General features: G+C 44.1%; 1 protein-coding gene across 4 annotated transcripts in view; it reads right to left on the bottom strand.

Annotated features, from left to right (window-relative positions):
• The window catches only part of epb41l5 (erythrocyte membrane protein band 4.1 like 5), a 225,250-nt gene that overhangs the window by 97,179 nt on the left and 109,056 nt on the right, over positions 1–19,015 (bottom strand). For all 4 annotated transcript variants that reach the window (XR_009938816.1, XR_009938817.1, XM_062533706.1 and 1 more), the window contains exons 8-10: positions 10,187–10,307; positions 7,689–7,776; positions 6,513–6,601 (exon numbers count right to left, since the gene is read on the bottom strand). Coding sequence is in view for 2 of the 4 variants with exons in the window: in XM_062533706.1 (XP_062389690.1) it covers positions 6,513–6,601; positions 7,689–7,776; positions 10,187–10,307 (298 nt within the window). In the remaining 2 variants the exon portion in view is untranslated. The remainder of the gene's footprint in view (positions 1–6,512; positions 6,602–7,688; positions 7,777–10,186; positions 10,308–19,015) is intronic.

The following is a 19,015-nucleotide window of genomic DNA, read 5'->3' as shown; positions in this document are numbered from 1 at the left end:
ACCACCTCCAGACTCCCCATAACTACGCCTCAGTTCTGCTTGTTGACTTCAGCTCCGCATTTAACACAATCCAGCACCATCAACTCATCGAGAAACTACAGCACCTGAATGTCACCCCTCTCCTCATCCACTGGATATACAACTTCCTCAGCAACAGGCCACAGACAGTGAAAATAGGGACAACATCATCATCTACCATCATCACCAACACTGGAGCGCCCCAAGGTTGCGTACTCAGTCCCTTCCTGTACACACTTTACAAATGACTGCCAGAGTTCACTACCCAACACCACTTACAGCGCCCTCCACAATTATTGGCACCCCTGGTTAAGATGCGTTAAAAGCCTTAAAATAAATACAATTTTTATTGTAGAAGCATACTGTCACAATGAAAATTGTAGAAAAATGTAACCTTCAACTCAAGTGAATTTTAGGGTGGGAAAAAAAATCCCTGACTGAGAAATAATTATTCTTCATAAAATCACCTGTTCCACAATTATTGGCACCCCTAACAATTCCTAGGAAATAGATAGATAGATAGATAGGTACTTTATTGATCCCCAAGGGGAAATTCAAGGTCCCAGCAGCTTAAGACACCACACACAAATAAATGTAGTTAAAGTATTTTTGTCATTTCTGTCATTTCTACAGTAGTTTACAAAGTCGATCAGAGTATGTAGGAACATTTAATTAGTAATTCTTAACATCCTGTTTCCCTGGGCTGTAAATATGACGTCACACAGAGGCCATTTGTCTTCAACATGGGAAAGACAAAGGAACACACTGTTCAAGTAAGGCAGATGTGTGTCGACCTTCACAAGTAAGGCAATGGCTACTAGAAAATAGCCACTCGCATACCTGCCCATATCTATGGTCAGAGGAATCGTTAAGAAGTTTAAAACAACTGGAACAGTGGTAAACAAGCCTGGAAGAGGACGCATGTTTATTTTGCCACCACGCACAGTGAGGAGGATGGTAAGAGAAATAAAAAAAAATCTCCAAAACTCACTGTTACAGAATTGCATCAAATGGTTGCATCTTGGGGTCACAAAGTCTCCAAAACAACCATCATGCCCTATCTACATGCCAACAAGTTGTTTGGGAGGTATGCACGGAAAAAAACCTTTCTCACTCAAAATCATAAGCACAAACATCTGGAGCGGTACTGGGCCTTCAACTGGGACCGTGTGCTTTGGTCAGATGAGACAAAGTTAGAGCTTTTTGGCAACAAACACTGTAAGTGGGTCTGGCGTAACAAAAAGATGAGTATGCAGAACAGCACCTCATGCCCACTGTGAAGTATGGGGGAGGATCGGTGATGCTGTGGGCCTGTTTCTCTTCCAAAGGGCCTGGGAACCTTGTTAGGGTGCATGGCATCATGACTGCTTTGAAATACCAGGACATTTTAAATCAAAATCTGGTGGCCTCTGCCCGAAAGCTGAAGATGGGTCGTCACTGGGTCTTTCAGCAAGATAATGACCCTAAACATATGGCCAACTCTACACAGAAATGGTTCACCAGACACCGTATCAAGCTCCTACCATGGCCATCTCAGTTCCCAGACCTCAACCACATTGAAAACCTGTGGGGTGAGCTGAAGAGGAGAGAATCCAGGTCGTTGGATGATTTGGAGACTTTGTGCGAAGAGGAATGGTCGAAGATCCCTCTTTCTGTTTTCTCTAATCTTGTGAAACATTATAAGACAAGCTTAGGTGCTGTTTTATTAGCAAAAGGGGGTTGTACAAAGCATTAATATCAGGGGTGTCAATAATTGTGGCACACATGATTTGATGTAAAATAATTATTTCCTTCTAAATAAATTGACTTGTATTAAAGGTTGGATTTTACGCTTTTTTTCCATTGTGGTCCTATATTATTTGGGGGAAAAATGAATTTATTAGAAGCTAAAGAGCACATCTTAACCAGGGGTGCCAATAATTATGGAGGGCACTGTACTACAAATATGCAGATGACACAGCCATAGTAGGACTTCTTACAGACAACAATTCCATCACAGCTCATCACCAGTCCATCACAGATTTTGCACTGTGGAGCTCTGATAACTACCTTCAACTCAACATTGACCAAACAAAAGAACTGGTCATTCACACATCAAATATCTTGGCCTCACCATTGACAATAAGCTTAACTTCAATGAACATATGTCACCATCACACAGAAACGTGCACAACAGAGACTGTATGTCATACGCAAACTAAGATCACTGTCTGTTGCCCCCCACCTCCTTCTGCTACTCTACAAAAGCATCATCCAACCCCTTCTACTCTACTGTTCCCCCTGTTTCTTCACCATACTAAATGTCACCAGCAAGAACAAACTCATTAAAACACACCTAGCATCCAAGATAATACAGCTTCCCACCCCCAGCCTCACTGACGCAAATGACACAGCCACCACACACCTTGCCCGCACCATGGCAAGCAGCCCTGACCATCCCCTGAACCGGTTTTGGTTCAGACGTCACATCAATCTGAAGAAGGAAGTGAGAGTTGGCCGACAGCGATATTACATTTGACAAATAGCCTATGTGAAATAAGTAGCCTTTAAGCTGGCGAGTGATATAATTAAGAGTGATAACTATTAAGGTATTAAAAAATAACTTAATAACCATATCCTTTTTTTACATGACAAGTTTTGCCATGTATTTGGGCTCACCATATACAGCGCACTATAGCTTAAGGTGCAAAGTATTAATATTGTAGGCTACTGAAATAAATACTCTTATGGCTAATATTATGAGTGGGACACTATTTTATGTCAGATGGGTTTCTGGTTGTCTCTGAATACCTTGCAGTCTAGTAATCTGTGGCCCAAATGAGAGAAAAGACGTAAGGTGAGTGTAGCACGTAAGGTGAGCGTAGCAATGCTTGAACGGTATGGGTTAATAGAATACAACTTAAGAGACTTAGGGAAAAGGTATTATGGCCTCATTATTATAGGCGCTTATATTTGGTTCACAAAAGCAATATATGTAAAAAATCATTTTTACACACGTAGGCCTATGCCTAATAGAACAACGTCGCAACGTTTTCAAAACAAACTTGCATTTTACCACTGTAAATCGCCTCCATAGACTATGCCATGTAAATCAAAAATAGTTCTTAAAATAAATCGCATATATAATACATATTGCACATATATAAACTATATGTTTTATGGCAAAATATTATTCTCATACCCGACTGACAGAAGCCCTTGCGCCATCTGCTGTGAGAAAAGCGAACAGCAGCCTGTAAAAACATGGCTGAACGTGAGACTGGCAGTGTTGTCACACTAAACTAGCTTGTACCGGTGTGCTTTTGATCATGTAAAAATACTGGGTGATAGAACATGCGTATTTAGGAAAAGTCGTGAACGTTGGGTCCTGGAATTTAATCGAGTGAAAAGATTTTTTTTTTTTTTGCAATCACTGTGGTCAAAAGACCGCAGCCCGGCAGTTCTAGGTATATCTAGGTCAAACCAACATGGCGCTGCTAATAATACGTCTCAGCGGTCAAATGACCGGTGCTTGGCGCTTCTAGTGTTAAGGAACATGTATAACACTATAACTAAACGTGATTTACTGAAAATGTTTAGGAGCCTTGGCTGCAAACATCATACACATGATATTAATGAATGATAGTGATCAAGAATGTGGTAATATAATGAAATGTTGAAGTGCTGAATTTTTTTTTAATGCTCTCTGAGCTTTATTTTGTTATTTCACCATTAGATGTTGTTTATTTTCATGCATGGATGAAAATAAATATGTCAGGATGCATAGAAAGGCGCATCTTTTCCCGCATAGATTTTCTTTATAAATCCCGACGTTGACGGTGAAAGATGCGTACGCACATTTCAGCCCCGTTCACGCAACTTTTCTGTGCGTAGCAGCCTTTATAAATGAGGCCCCTGAACTGGAAAAAAGCGCACTTTAAGAAAAGTTTTGTACAGCCATCACTGCACTAAACAACCCCCCGGTGACAATAATCCATCCCCTCTATTCTTTTGTGTTTATGTTGTCTGCACTGTATGTGATGTGTGATGTGTGATGTGTTATCTTTATGAGACTGTGATGTGAACATCAAATGCTACTGTCTTTTTATGGAATAAAGACTATCTACTCTATCTAATTAGTACAGTAACTAATTACTTTTGGGGGAAAGTAATCAGTAAAGTAACTGGATTACTTTCTTGGATGAGTATTCAGTAACTAATTACTTTTTCCAAGTAACTTGACCAACACTTGAGACTGCGTGTCATTTGGAGCAAGGTAGGCTATATTAACACTTTGAGTGCCAAAAACGCAATATTGTGTTTTTAGCTCCCATGCGTATCTATTTTAAATTACGAAAATAGATACTCTAACTCACGTTGTGTGTGATTTTTGGAAGTCTATCATGCAGAAAACTGAAGTAGATGATGATCGAACGATCTCATGATCCGAACATTTTATCTGGACATTATATCACAACGCGGCATTTGATTGATATTGCTGCATGAATTGTTTCGAATCAGGCACGTCAGGTCAAAACTAGGTCATTTCGTCATTTCGTGGGCTCATCACAAGGTGGCAGTCTCACCCAGAAATGTACGTGTCAGAACAGTGGGAGGCTTAAACAGCTCAGATTTGATAAAAGACACTATATTTCCTTTTCTAGAAAAAAAAAACAGGGATTTTGATGAAAACCAGCCACTGTTTAGCTTGGGATTTCTCAGGAACAGAGAAACATAGAAATAAACGTTTTCCCCCCACTGAGAGCTCTGAGTCTCACCTTTCAAATGAGCTATGATGTGTTCATAACTATAACATAGAATACGCTGTGGCTCTACAAAAATAGTCAAAAAAGATCTAGATTGCCGGCACTCTGGGACATAACTTCCAAAAACACCATTCAAAGTGTTAAAAGCAGAAAAGATTTTCAGCTTCCTTCGAGATTTAATTCACTTTTGTAATTGCTTGATTATAGTGCTAAATGTCAACATTCCTAACCCTGCTCACACCTGGTGGTTCTTTGAGTCATTGCAGCTTCACTGGATAAAAAATAATAAAATAGGCGTTATGCAGGCACATGGTCAGTACGGAGTGCTTGATTTGTTTAGTAGCAGAGTATTCTACGAGAGGAACATGCATTTTTAATATCGCTCGATCACACAAACTTGATTGATCGTGATTGTGATTAAAATTTGACTAATTGTGCAGCCCTAGATCACATAAAAGCTTGATTGAGTACTATTGGAATTTGTTTGGAGTCAAACCACATACTGACTGCATTATAGCCAATCATGAAGCCAGTCAAGGCTCTCCAGCCAGAGAGGGCAATCTACTCAAACTACAGTCTCAAAGAGAGATGGATTTCCACACAAAACAATAACACTTAACACTAATGTTCAACTGGAAAAACATTCAAATGTATCCTCTCGTTCTGAGTTACAGAAACAAGAATATATCACAGAATTTGTAACCTAAGGACTACAGCATTGTAAAAAAAAAGTCATATTTGTGTTAGAAGCGACCTCTATTTGATTTCATGTTCTGAAGGCTGAAAAGTTAGCAAGCTTGTTAGACATGGCTAGTTGGCTACATTAAATTAGTATAACAGAGGTTAATACATTTAGTCCCGAAGATTATGTATGTGTGCTATCTCTTTATATTCTCAAATGGCAGACTAGGCGATCAGAGAACCACAAAATCTTTCCACAATACTAGATCATCTATCGTAGCCTTCTCGTTGTGTGCAGTCACAGTGTCAGTGTCAACACTGGAGTCGTAGGGGATTCCCCAAAAATTCTGACATGCTAGACTTTTGGTCGTAACGTGACGTCGTAGAATGACAGGCAGACCCACATATTACAAGACGCTTCCTCCTTCGAACGTCGTTCCCGACTTTGAATATTCGAAATTTGTCAATTATTTGTTCGAGAAATTTGTCAGCCACGACATAATCGTGGCAAAATCGGGTTGAAATCGTGTAGTCTGTGCAGGCCATTAGGCGGGGATCACATTAGCCAGTGGCAAACAGCATCGGCAAGTGTAACGCAACGCTCAGACCATTCTAAGTCTACGCTGCGGTCAACGTTGTTACTAGAGACAGTTAATTCATCTTAGTAACTAGACAATCTTTGTTGTTACGTTCTTAGACTTAGAATCTGATCAAAATACCTGAACATTCTAAAACTGACATTCAAAGTTGAACCAAGTTCAACATTCAGTTTGTCCAACGCTAGCGTTATGCCAGCGGTGTCACCAGTCCGCTGTCAAACCATAGGAAATCTACCGCTTGCCGCTGGCTAATGTGATCCCCGCCTAATAGAACTAAATATTTGGATGAATATAGGACAATGATGTAGGCTACTAAGAAATTACAACCTTACTGATTCAGAGCAAATAATTAAACGCAGGCAGGTAAACAAAGACTTTACTCAGTAATTAGGCATTGCTTTAAATGTAACAATGTACACTAAATGAGACTGTACTCACCAAATGTACACTAAATGGTAGCTGTACTCACCAAAAAAACAGGCCTATCTTGGCTTCACCCTCAAATACTAGAACCCCAGTGGGGGTAAGCCCTAGACTGTATTCATTGCCATCTCGAGCCTGAAATAAGAAGAATAAGCAAATGTAGACAGCAAAATACAAAAACAAATTGCACACATATCAGATATGTACATTCACACACGCACTACATGTGAGTGCATTGTTGGTTTTACAGAATGTAGCGGAGTTAACATGAATTCATGTGTAATTGCTTTTCTTTTCTCTCCATGACAGTGATGTCCACGATTTTGTCCGACAAAGTCATCATGATCATCCTTAATTAATCATGATTCATGATGATGTGCCAACCGTACTTAAAGCTTAAGATGATGAGTTGTTTATGCATGAATTCATTAATGATAATCAGTGAATTCATGTTAAGTCATAATGATTCATGATATATTCAGGGATGAAGTAATGAATGAATTCATGCATGAATTAATGCATGAATTCATGAGAATTCATGTACCCTTATCGTAAAGTTTTACCAAAATTTCAACTTTACTTTCAAACAAGGAACGTTACGCTGCCTTCACTCTGATTGGCAGTCGCTTTGTCGCTTCGCTCAACATTTGCATAAAATAGCCTTCTTGTCTATTTTGGCCCCGCCTTCCTTGCGGCAGCAGCAAGCTTGTCACTTGTCTCTGGCAAACATCCACTCCTGCTAAAAATGAATGGTACTCTGCAGCTTTGTCGCTGTCTCTTGTAGCTAGTGTGACTGCAGGGTTACTCTTTGATACAGTGGAATAAACCTGTGTTGACTATCAGCTGTGCACCAAATTGCCCCTCGGGGACATTAAAGATAATCTTATCTAATCTAAACCTGTAAAGTGTACCAGTTAATTACTTAAAGGGACACTTCACCGATTAGCATTAATCTTTGGATCTTTAGAAAACCAGTCATGTTTTGGAATGGTCGTGCATCATACCCTCAGTTTGCCTTGAGATGGGAGAAATACGGATTGTAGGATATGTAGGTACAGACAAAAATGCAAGTACAATAATAGTACCTGCTAGTACATGTTGTTACATAGGTTGTTACACTGTAACAGCGACACATTAAAATAAAGTGTTACCAAAAAAGTGCTTTCCAGGCTACCTCAGCAGACAACTGGAATAGCCACTCAAACATGCATGCACTTCTCACCTTTACTCTGTGCATGTCCACGCCATACATTTCTAGCCATTTTGCCTTATTCAGATAGTTAATCTCAGCTTGGGATGGCATCTGTCCCCTGTTGGAAAAGAACATGCAAATGACTGTTGTAATTCAGCAAAAGTCAGTTTAATTCTGAACTGTAAGAGAGTGAGGCCATTCAGAAATATTTAACTGCAAAGGCATTTAGCTATGTGTCAATTGTTTTCCAAATCCGTATCCATCCAAAGTGTAAAGGAATATGATCTGCAAATCTTGCAAACCTAAAATTATATATAAAAAAGTTGTGTAAATGCTAAAACAAGAGGAACATTTCACAACTAAGTTGACTAAAAAAATGAATAAATCATCTTTTGGAAATTGATCTTAAAGCTTTAATTTAAAAAATTAGGATAAATGATGTATAGGCTATAGGTAGACAGGGGGACAATACGGTCTGCAAAGATGTGTATGAGTGTGTGGATCTGTACTGTACACTGTAAATATGTTGTCTGTATTTTATTGTCCCATCTCCCTGCCCAGGGACTACAGGCGATTTTGCTATAACCTGGCATAATACAATAGATAGATAGATAAATAGAGAGATAGATAGATAGATAGATAGATAGATAAATAGAGAGATAGATAGATAAATAGAGAGATAGATAGATATATAGATAGATAGATAGATAGATAGATAGATAGATAGATATGACATATAGAGATACATACTGTAAATAGACTTATATGTAGATTGAAGTGGCTAGTCTAGTTGTACTAATGTTTAATTTAGTCAACAGTGAAATCAAAAAAGTAAGCTAGCCTAGGAAGGCAACATTTGAAAAGAGAAGATTTAAGGCAAGATAAGAGTAATTGGGTACCCTAGGCTATTTTAAGATCTTACGGTGAACTTAAAATGGACTGAGACAAGAAGAGGGATATTCTTGGCTCATCAACTGTTTGCTATTGCTGTAGGCTATAGCGTATACCTGTGGGGTGTACTACGAACCTTGATTAGTGGGTTGGCGAGGTATGTTGCGCTCAATGTATGCAATGTATGCTGTGACACGAAAGTGGCTCTGTTTTAGTAGGCCCTTTATTGGAATTGGTCATCTCATTCAGACTTTTCCAAACTGGTCTGGGGCTGTTGGTGGCCAGTTGATGCTCCAGTTAATTCTCTCCAAGTGTAGAGTGTCTGTCAGCTCTGTCAGCCAATGCTTGAAGGAGGGTACCTCTTTCTTTTTCCAAAATAGTGAGATAAGTTTTTTTTGCGATCATAACACCATAAGCCAGAAGACTCTGATGTGCTACATTTAGTTTCTTTAACTCTTCAGATATACCCAGAATTATTAAAACAGGGTCAGGCTCTATCTGGACCTCCAAGATCATAGAGAAAACGGAATATGTCACACCAAAACTCTTGCCATTTGGAACATAGAGCATAGTTGTGGGTTAAGGTAGCATCCATACATTCACATTTCTCACAAAGAGGTGAAACTTCAGGAAATATTCTATGCAATTTTGCCTTGGAAGTCTGTGAAGAATTTTAAACTGTATTAAACAGTGTCTAGTATTAATGGAACAGTCATGGACATATTCCAAACTCTCCTCCCAGACATCCGGTGGTATTGAGACACCCATTTCCTCTTCCCAATCTTCTTTTAAACGGTTCATATCTGGAAGGCTCATACCTTGTAAAGTAACGAAGGCACAGCAACGACAATGTAACGATGTATTCATAGATAATCTTTCTTCCGCGAAGAAATATATTCCCTTCTTATGAATGGTTGCTATGCAACAACAAGATGCAGCCACTCTAACTTTTGTGCTAGTTTTGTGGTAGCGCATTACTATAGAACGAAATGCGGTCAAGGTGTGAGTTTATCATGATATTTACAACGTCATCGAACGCGATTCAGCCAATCACAATCAAGGACTGGATCTATCCATTTTAGAAGGTTGAATATTTCCACATTGTTTCATTTAAGGCATTAAGATCAATTTCCAAAAGATGATTTTATATTTAACTTTAAGCATGTGTTCCAATACTTTTGGAGGGCACTGTAGTTATTGTGAAATTATCTCATTTATTTCATCATAACAACAGATAACAGGTCACATATTATGTCAAATAAGTAAATCCTAAATATGTATTGCTTCGGTAAGTACATATTTACAGCAGTTATTACCATTTTATTTTACCCTTAAATCCAAGTTATTTGCAATGTTGTTGTATGGTAATTGCACAGTAATTGTCTAGAAATTACACATTAATTATTTGTAATATGTGGTTTAAAAATATTATTACCATTAAATTGCATATTACCATAACATTACCCACTTATTACCGATCTGTAATGTAAAGTGTTACCGAAAATTCTCTGTTTCAACAATTGATATGTTGTCTTTGTACTACTATACAGTATCTATAAATGTAGGGTTGAAATGATTTGCAAAACAAAGCATTCTGTTTTTGCTTTTTTTTTGGAAATAGGGTTTGTTTTTCTCACCTGCATTCCTTCCAATGGCTGTAGATAGCGAGCTCCATGTCTTCTGTCTGGTCTGGGACAAATCGGAATTCTGACACCAAGTCTCGAGTGTGCTCCGCTGGGTCACAGTCACCTAACTCAGCTGAGAAGTCGATGAACAAAATAGAAGGTAAAAGATAGATACATGTATGTTAACACAGTTTTTCTATGTCAAAGCTTAGATGTGCTGTAAAGCTGCTTATATCTTTTCACTCAGCTTTCTTAAACAATTTGTAGCTATTTGTAGCCATGTCAGGCACACCTCCCACCCAAAAAAGGACTCCTTTTGATGCTACAGAGGGCTGACAACCCAAAACATGTCAGACAATGTAACCAATTGCTAATCCTACTTCAGATTATGTATAAAGCAAAAAGATGTGAGTTGTAAAACTAGTATTGATAATAGGTAGAAGTAACATTGTTTTACCATTAGGCAAAATACTGAAGAGTTAGGCTCATCATGAGTATACTCTTGTCTGGGAAACATCCACGGATTACTGCAAGGGCAAACTGGGCATGTGCTCAGGGCTAGGGCTGAAACTATTACGAGTAACTTGAATAATTGTGTTCATTGCAAAGCAGAACTGTCAACAATGATTCAAAATCTGAGCCAAAAGCATTGGGACAGTTCCGGTCTGCATAAGAGGGAGTGTCACCTTGCGTCACTAAATAAACATTCTCTCTTAATAAGCAATAACAGCATACAAACATAATTGTGATTACAATGTTACTGTCTAAAATCATCCATGATATCAATGAATCACTATATAGGACACGGAATGAATAATTAAGTCTGTGAACCGAGATAGCTAGCTAGCGAACCCTAGCTTAAAAAGCTATGTAAGTGCAGAGACAAGATCTTTTTCAACCGTCTCTGCACCTACATAGCTTTTTAAGGATCTTTGGTAAGTGAATGGCATGTAACTATGGCAATAAAGCAATGCGCTACCAGGGTGCTTACATAGTCAATGCATTGCTACACAGCGCTACACTTCGGCTGCCATTACAGTGCAGTCGCACTCAGCCAACGTTCGTCCGGTGTTTTCCCATTCACTTTACATTGGCTGTACTTCACTTGATGCCACACTGAATTGTGGGTCTGATGCGTTGCCTGGGATATGTTGCCTCCGTTAAAAAGTTAAGAAATGTTAAACTTTTGTCGGATCGCGCAAGCGCCAGCCAATGAAATTCGGTTTATGCAAATTTTCGAACACTGACAAACCAATCAGTACGCGTTTATAGAAATATGCTGACGTTGATGAAAATGATGCATACGTTGGCGGACGCAAGCGTGAGACCGCACCGTTATGCGTTCGCTGTGTACAGTATGGGTGCTTACATAGTCAACGCATTACTACGCATATGCGTAGTTCATTACTTCATTATTTCAACTTTATGTTATATTTACAGAAGAAGCTTTGAATACAATTGCGGGCAAAGAGTAAAAACTATGTGAAAGTACGAAAATGTCCACATTTGTACCCAGCTACCAATAAATACTGGTAGTCAAGATGGTTGAGCGAGTTCGTGGAGCATAGGGATTACAGAGTGAAAATTTTCGGTAGCCAATAATGATCAACGTTGTGTGTACGTGTGTGTTAATATGCTGTGTGACCTCCTCGAGAGGCTGAAATGGGAGAGAGAGATTATTGTCCAATGTTTTTAACAATACCAGTGGTGTTAAATTGTTCAGTGTTAATGATTATCGCCTATATATTATGTGAATGTGGATGATACAGTGCTACCCCCTGTTGCCTTCGCGGTGTATTGCATTTTGCGTATTGCCTGCGTTGCTTGCGTTCGCTTTGTACACTATCGCTAACGATGCTTGCTTGCGCTGCTTGCAATGACTATGTAAGCACCCTAATGGCGGTGTTTAAGCCCGGCGCCCACCAGAAGCGGCGTTCAGCGGTGTTCGGCGGTCTGGGCTTGCCGCGCAGGATTTTAGAATAGTTTTCTATCTCTGTGCGGCTGCTGCGCGGCAGACGTTTCCAGTGGGCGATGCTCCATTGAAAACTTAAGGTTACGACCGTAACCCCGGTTCTCTGATAGCATGAGTGAGGTATCTCACATATGGGGTACGCCTCCCCGCGTAACCCTCAGAAGCACTTTCTCACTACGCCAGCCCTGATTGGCTGGCCACGTCTGACGAATGGCGCACAAGGGGGCGGTCCCCTATATATACCACAGCCCGTGCGCTCCATCGTCATTCAAGATAGCAACCTCTTCTCGCTCCACGCAAGAAGGGTGGTCCGGTGAGATACCTCACTCATGCTATCAGAGAACCGGGGTTACGGTCGTAACCTTAAGTTCTCTTTCAAGCATTCGTTCGGTATCTCACATATGGGATATGTTAACTCCCGTATTGTCGGACAGCCAACCTCGGTGATACGCAACCATTCCAATCATACCAGCGCATCCTGCATCCTCGATTAATCCACACTTAAAACAGCATGGTCCAGACGAGGCGCAGTAACGTCGAGTCTGTAAAACCTCATGAACGTTGTCGGGGACGACCAGCAAGCAGCCGCACATACTTCCTGTATCGACACCCCTTTAAATAAGGCCCAAGACGTGGCAATTCCCCTCGTGGAATGCGCACGTAGTCCAACAGGAGATTCCAGCCCCTTGGACGAATAGGCCAAGGTGATCGCTTCCACAATCCAGTGTGATAAACGCTGCTTTGTGATAGGCTTACCTTTGTGAGGTCCAGACCACGAAACAAATAGCTGATCTGCTTTTCTGAATGATAGTGTCCTGGCCAGGTATGCTCTCAGAGCGCGCACAGGACACAACATATGCAGCCGCCTCTGTTCCTCCGATGAAAAGGGAGGTGGACAGAAAGCACTAAGCTCCAAGGGAAGGCACGAGTAGGCCGAGTCCATGACCTTAGGAATGTATGCCGGGTTCGGGCGTAATGAGACTTTAGAATCCCCAGGGCCGAACTGCAGACATGATGAATGTACCGATAAGGCGTGTAAATCACCAACTCGCTTGGCTGAAACCAACGCCAAAAGCAATGCTGTCTTTAGTGACAGCAACTTCACATCCATTTCCAATAAGGGTTCATATGGAGGTCCCGATAAGGCTTCCAACACCAGTGGCAAATCCCAACCGGGAGACAATGATTTTGTCACCGGGCGTAAGCGGCGCGCTCCGCGCATGAAACGACAGACCAGGGGATGTTGTCCCACTGTCTTGCCGTTTAAACCCACATGACACGCAGATATAGCGGCCAGATACACTTTGATCGTGGAGAACGCTTTGCCCTTGTCAAGAAGAGATTGTAGGAATGTTAACACAATCCCTACAGAGCACTGAAAGGGCACTTCACTAGTAGAAGTGCACCAGTTTTCAAATACACGCCACTTAGCCTCATACAGAGTGCGCGTGGACGGAGCTCTTGCGCTCTGAATAGTCATGATAACATTTTCAGGTAGACCGCAAGACGTCAAGTTTAACCCTTCACGGGCCAAGCCCAGAGAGCCAGACGTTCTGGGTGTGGGTGAAAGATTTCCCCTCGCGCTTGAGATAGTAGATCTCTGCGCAACGGTAGTGGCCACGGCTGTGCGTAAAGCATCTGCGTTATCTCCGCCAGCCAGTGTTTTTGAGGCCAATTCGGAGCTATCAGAATGACCGTGAAGTTCTCGTCCCTCACCCTGGTTAGAGTGGGGGTTATGAGAGCTAGCGGAGGGAATGCGTAAAGGAGAGCGCGCGGCCAAGCCTGTGCCGGCGCATCCACTCCCAGCGGGGCTTCCGCGTCGTTCAGAGAGAAATATAGGGGACATTGTGTGTTTTCTCTGGAGGCGAACAGGTCCACTAACGGGTGACCGTAGCGTGACCAGATCTGTTTCACTATCTCCGGGTGGAGTTTCCATTCCCCGTAGCGAGGGTGACCCCGAGATAGCAAATCCGCCCCTAGATTCATTACTCCGGGCACATGCGTTGCCCTGAGAGAGAGAAGGTTGGCACTGCTCCAAATTATCAGTTTGTGTGCCAGCCTGTGTAGTTGAGGAGAGCGTAAGCCTCCCTGCTTGTTGATGTAAGCCACTACAGTCGTGTTGTCCGTTCTGACCAGGACATGAGCATTTTCTACATACGGTAGAAAATGCTTCAGAGCTAGGAAAACAGCCATTAGCTCGAGAAAATTGATATGAACTGAGCTTAGGCTCGCATTCCATTGACCATTCACAGATCTCCCTTGGCACCCCATCCCCACAGGGACGCATCGGTGGTGATCACTTTTCTTGCGCATATCGTGCCCAGTGGCACCCCCTGCGTTAGAAAGTGTGGCCGTTTCCATGGACACAGCGTCATCGCGCAGTCCACTGATATGAAAATGCGGCGGCGAGAGTGAACGCGAGGGTCTAAACCGAGTTTCGTTACCCAGCGTTGAAATCCCCTCATATGTAGCCTGCCTAGGGGAAGAGCAACCAGTGCTGATGCCATCAGACCCAGCAGTCTGTGGCAATCGCGCAATGTCACATAATTCCCCCTGCGAAACAGAGCGAGACATGCACGCATCGCCTCTGTTCTGTCCTGAGTTAACCGAGCCCTCATAGTGACTGAGTCTAGGGACAGCCCAATGAAATTTATTGACTGGGTGGGAGTTAGAACACTTTTCTTTAAGTTGAACTTGAACCCCAGCAATGACAGGTGTGTCATTAGGTGTTTGGTATGTGCGACTGCTTCCTGCCGCGAACTCGCAGCTAGGAGGCAGTCGTCCAGGTACGTTGCCAGACGAATGCCGTTCGTTCTGAGTGGCCCCATTGCTGCCTCTGTGCATTTGATAAATACGCGCGGGCTTAGTGATAGGCCAAAAGGCAATACTAGGTACTCGTATGCCACCCCCCTGTAGGCAAATCTGAGATATTTTCTGTGAGGGGCGTAAATTCGCAGATGGAAGTACGCATCGGCCAGGTCGAGGCTGGTGAGCCAATCCCCTGGACGCACGAACCTCAGCAGTGCTGAGTGTGTCAGCATTCGAAACCTGTATTGTCTTAGATGTTTGTTTAACGCTCTTAGATCCAATATAGGTCTCATGCCCCCTCCCTTCTTGGGGACGATGAAGTACCTCGAGTAGAAGCCGCTTTGGCTCTGTGACGGAGGTACTACCTGAATTGCTCCTTTCTCTAACAGAGAACTGATCTCTGCATCTAGAAAATGAGCCGCTTCCCCCACCACTTGTGAATGTATTATTCTCGAGAAATGAGGGGGGGATCGTGCAAACTGGAGTCTGTACCCTTTTTAGATAGTTTTGAGCACCCAATTTGATTCCACACACGCTCGCCAGTGGTGCACTCGCTGTGCGAGTGAGCCTACTGAGGGAGACGGTGCGGCGATCAAAGCAATGCTGCCTCCCTGTGGTGGGGAGCATTGCTGCGTCGCGGCGACCGAGAGTATGTGTGCAGCCCGCCCCGCTACGGGGCTTATGAGGCTGTTCATGATTTTTATGTTTTGCAACATATAATCTTTTGAGTGCAGTGCCCTCGGCCCTCGGCCTGGATGCACTGGTGGGTACAGCTTTATTGCTTTGGGACAAACAATGTGTAACAGTGTGTTTGTGCATTTGACAGTGGAAGGGGGCGTGAGAGACAGAACATTGTCCCGTGAATCTGGGTCCCGAGCCGCAACGGCAGGCTCTCGGGACAGGCCCCAACGCTGCGGGAGAGGTGCGTGCGTCTGGCAGACACGCTTTCTCTCCCCCGACGGCGAGCTAGGTCGCCCGCTTGGCCCTCTTGCCCGGTCGTGAGCGAGGTTGCCCTGGCTGGCTTCCCTGCTGTTCCACTGGCGCAGCTGGTTTGTTGGCCCACGCACCGCCGCCTTCAGTCTTGGGTTGAGCTGGAGGTCTGGGTTGTGCAGTGGGTCGTTTTGGGATCCTGTAGCTGGGCGGAGGACGAGCTACCGCCTGAGCAAAGGAAGGACGGGGAGTCGAAGCGGGAGGCGGCTGTGTTTTCCTGGGTAAACAGGTCTGCAGAGCTTCACCCTCTCTTTTCTTCTCCTCGCAGCGGCGTTGCATGGTCGCCATCGCGGGGCCGAACAAGCCCTTCGGATCCACTGCAACGTCGAGGAGCTGGACTTTCTCGCGGTGTGAGAGGCTGGATAAGTTGAGCCAACGCGCTCTCTCCTGCGTCACCATGGTGCTCATCGCTCTTCCCGACGCTTGCACTGCGCAACGGTGTAGACGGAGGCATAAGTCGGTCACGACACACATCTCGTCCCACAGCGCAAGGTCCATGGCGCCGTCCATCTCATCCTGGAGCTCAGCTTGATACGCCATCAGCATGGACGAAGCGTTGAGCGCACGCACTCCGAGGGCCACAGACTTGTATGCCTTGTCGGTCATAGATGACTGGAACCCATCTGTCTTCGACGGAAAACTGGGAGCGGAGGATGTCATGAGGGCTTTCTGACCGGGGTGGAGGTGCTGAGCAACCAGCGGTTCCACAGGCGGCAGCTTGGATAGCCCCTTCTCTTCCATGTCCACGCAGTCCAACGTAGCTCCCCCTTGAACTGGGCTCTTTGACGAAAAGGGCTTCGGCCAGGTGCGGGTAGCCTCGTCATGACATTCGGGGAATAGAGGGAGTAGTTGCCTCTCCGTACTTTTCACCCTGGGTAGGCGCTTGCCTTCATAACGAGAGCTGGTCTTCTCAGGTGGAGCGCTTGGCCATGGAATCCCCAGCTTCTCGGCAGCACGCTTGCACACATCGTGAAGGCTCTTGCCGATAACAGGGGAACCCCCATCGTCGCCTCTCGCACCCTCGGTGCTTCGGTCGCCTGGGGTTTCGGGCATCGCAGCCCCTGAGGCCGGCAGGAACGGATCCTCTTCGTCGTCGTACGAGAAGACGTTGTCCGACCCGTCGAGAGAATCCAGCTCGGCGTCGAGGGTGTTCTCGCAACCCTCGCGCAAAAGACTGAACTCTAGCAGCGGAGCCACTTCGTCCATCTGCACAGCCCAGTCCGCACTCGTGCTAGCCGAGGCTTCTTGGGTTTGACCGTCTGGTGTGGTGTGCTCTGCCAACATGGGGTCCTGGTCGGTCAAACTGACATGGCGAGCCAGTCGACGACGGAGACTTTTCATGGGCAGTCGAGCGCAGTGAGCACAAGAGCCTGTCGGGGCCAGGGCCTCCTCGGCATGTTTCAGCCCCAGGCAGTCGTTGCAGCAGTGGTGAGTATCCCTCGCGGAGATATTATTCCCGCACGAGCACACCCGCCCTAACATGGCTTCCTTCGTGGTGGGAGAGGAGGCCATGATTTACTAGCTTAACACTAATTGCAGTTTGGAGACTGGCCAATATCGTGTAAGATTATATAGCTTTTCAGCTAGGTGTAGCTTTGCAGCTGGGAGTGCTAGCTTTGCAGCTAAATTAGCTATGGCTAATGTTTGGGACAAACTAGCCTGTAGCTTAGAAGCTAGGTCAGCGAGCTCTAGTTTGGAGACTAGCGAGCTCGACTGAAGGTAACCACTGTTTGGGGACAGACTGGTTGTGATAGTTGTTTGGAGACAAGCCTATCTGTCGATTACCACCGAATAGGGACCAGCGCCCGGCGAGCGAGTTGTGAGCTCGACTCTGTGGACAGTTAGCGTAGACCCTGGTAGTATCAACGATGTTCGCTTCTGAGCGAGAAGAGGTAGTTGAATGACGATGGAGCGCACGGGCTGTGGTATATATAGGGGACCGCCCCTTGTGCGCCATTCGTCAGACGTGGCCAGCCAATCAGGGCTGGCGTAGTGAGAAAGTGCTTCTGAGGGTTACGCGGGGAGGCGTACCCCATATGTGAGATACCGAACGAATGCTTGAAAGAGAACAATGGAATTCTATATTTTTTCCAGGCGCGGCGCGCCGCGTACGCTTCTGGTGGGCGATGGCCTTTATAGTCAACGCGAGCAATGCAAGCAAGCAACGTTAGTGACGCGAGTGACGGGCTCCCTTTCATAGTGTACACAGCCACAGGGTATATACAGCAATCCTTAAGCTAAAGGGATATTCCGCCATTTTTGTAAATAGGATGATTTTCCACCTCCCCTCGAGCAAAATAATTGATATTTACCTTTTTCCCGTTCATCCAGCCATTTTGTGAGTCTGGCGATACAACTTTTAGCTTCAGCCTAGCATAGATCATTGAAACGAATTAGACCAGTAGCATCTCGCCTGCTAGCATCATGTTTAAAAGTGACTACGATTTCTGGCAATTTTCTCATTTAAAACGTGTCTCTTCTCAAGTTAGAAAGTGCAATAAGACCAACTGAAAATGAAACCTGGCATTTTTCTAGGCTGATTTGACATGGAACTACACTCTCATCTGGCGTAATAATCAAGGCAACTTGCAAATGTACCATGGGCACAGTGATATCACGGAGCATCTGAAAATAGTCCCCATAGACAACAAGCAGTAGTAGTGCCAGTAGTTTGCAAGTTGCCAGTAGTTTGCAAGTTGCCAGGTTTCATTTTCAGTTGGTCTTATTGCACTTTCTAAAGGCCCGTACACACCAAGTCCGATTTTTCGGACGAAATATTCGCACGAAATTACGCAGGCTATTAAACACATGTATTCCAATTAGTATGTACACACCGAGGACGAAGTTCGTTGCGACGAAAAAAACTTTCGGAACGGTCTTGTTTGATGCGAAAATTCGCATGCGAAAAAGAGCTCCTGACCAATCAAATAGGCTAATGATTTCGCAGGGTTCCATTAAGGACGACGAGCAGAAAAGGCTGACCGAATGGGTGATCTTGCTGCCCGCAATGACTAGGCCATATAACACAAAGAGTTTAGGCGACTTTACAGCAAATCACCCAGGTGTTCAAG

Source organism: Sardina pilchardus, chromosome 4, assembly GCF_963854185.1.
Source record: "Sardina pilchardus chromosome 4, fSarPil1.1, whole genome shotgun sequence".
Classification (NCBI taxonomy): domain Eukaryota; kingdom Metazoa; phylum Chordata; class Actinopteri; order Clupeiformes; family Clupeidae; genus Sardina; species Sardina pilchardus.
The sequence above is the reverse complement of the archived record's forward strand: the minus strand, read 5'-3'. Positions and strand labels throughout refer to the sequence as shown.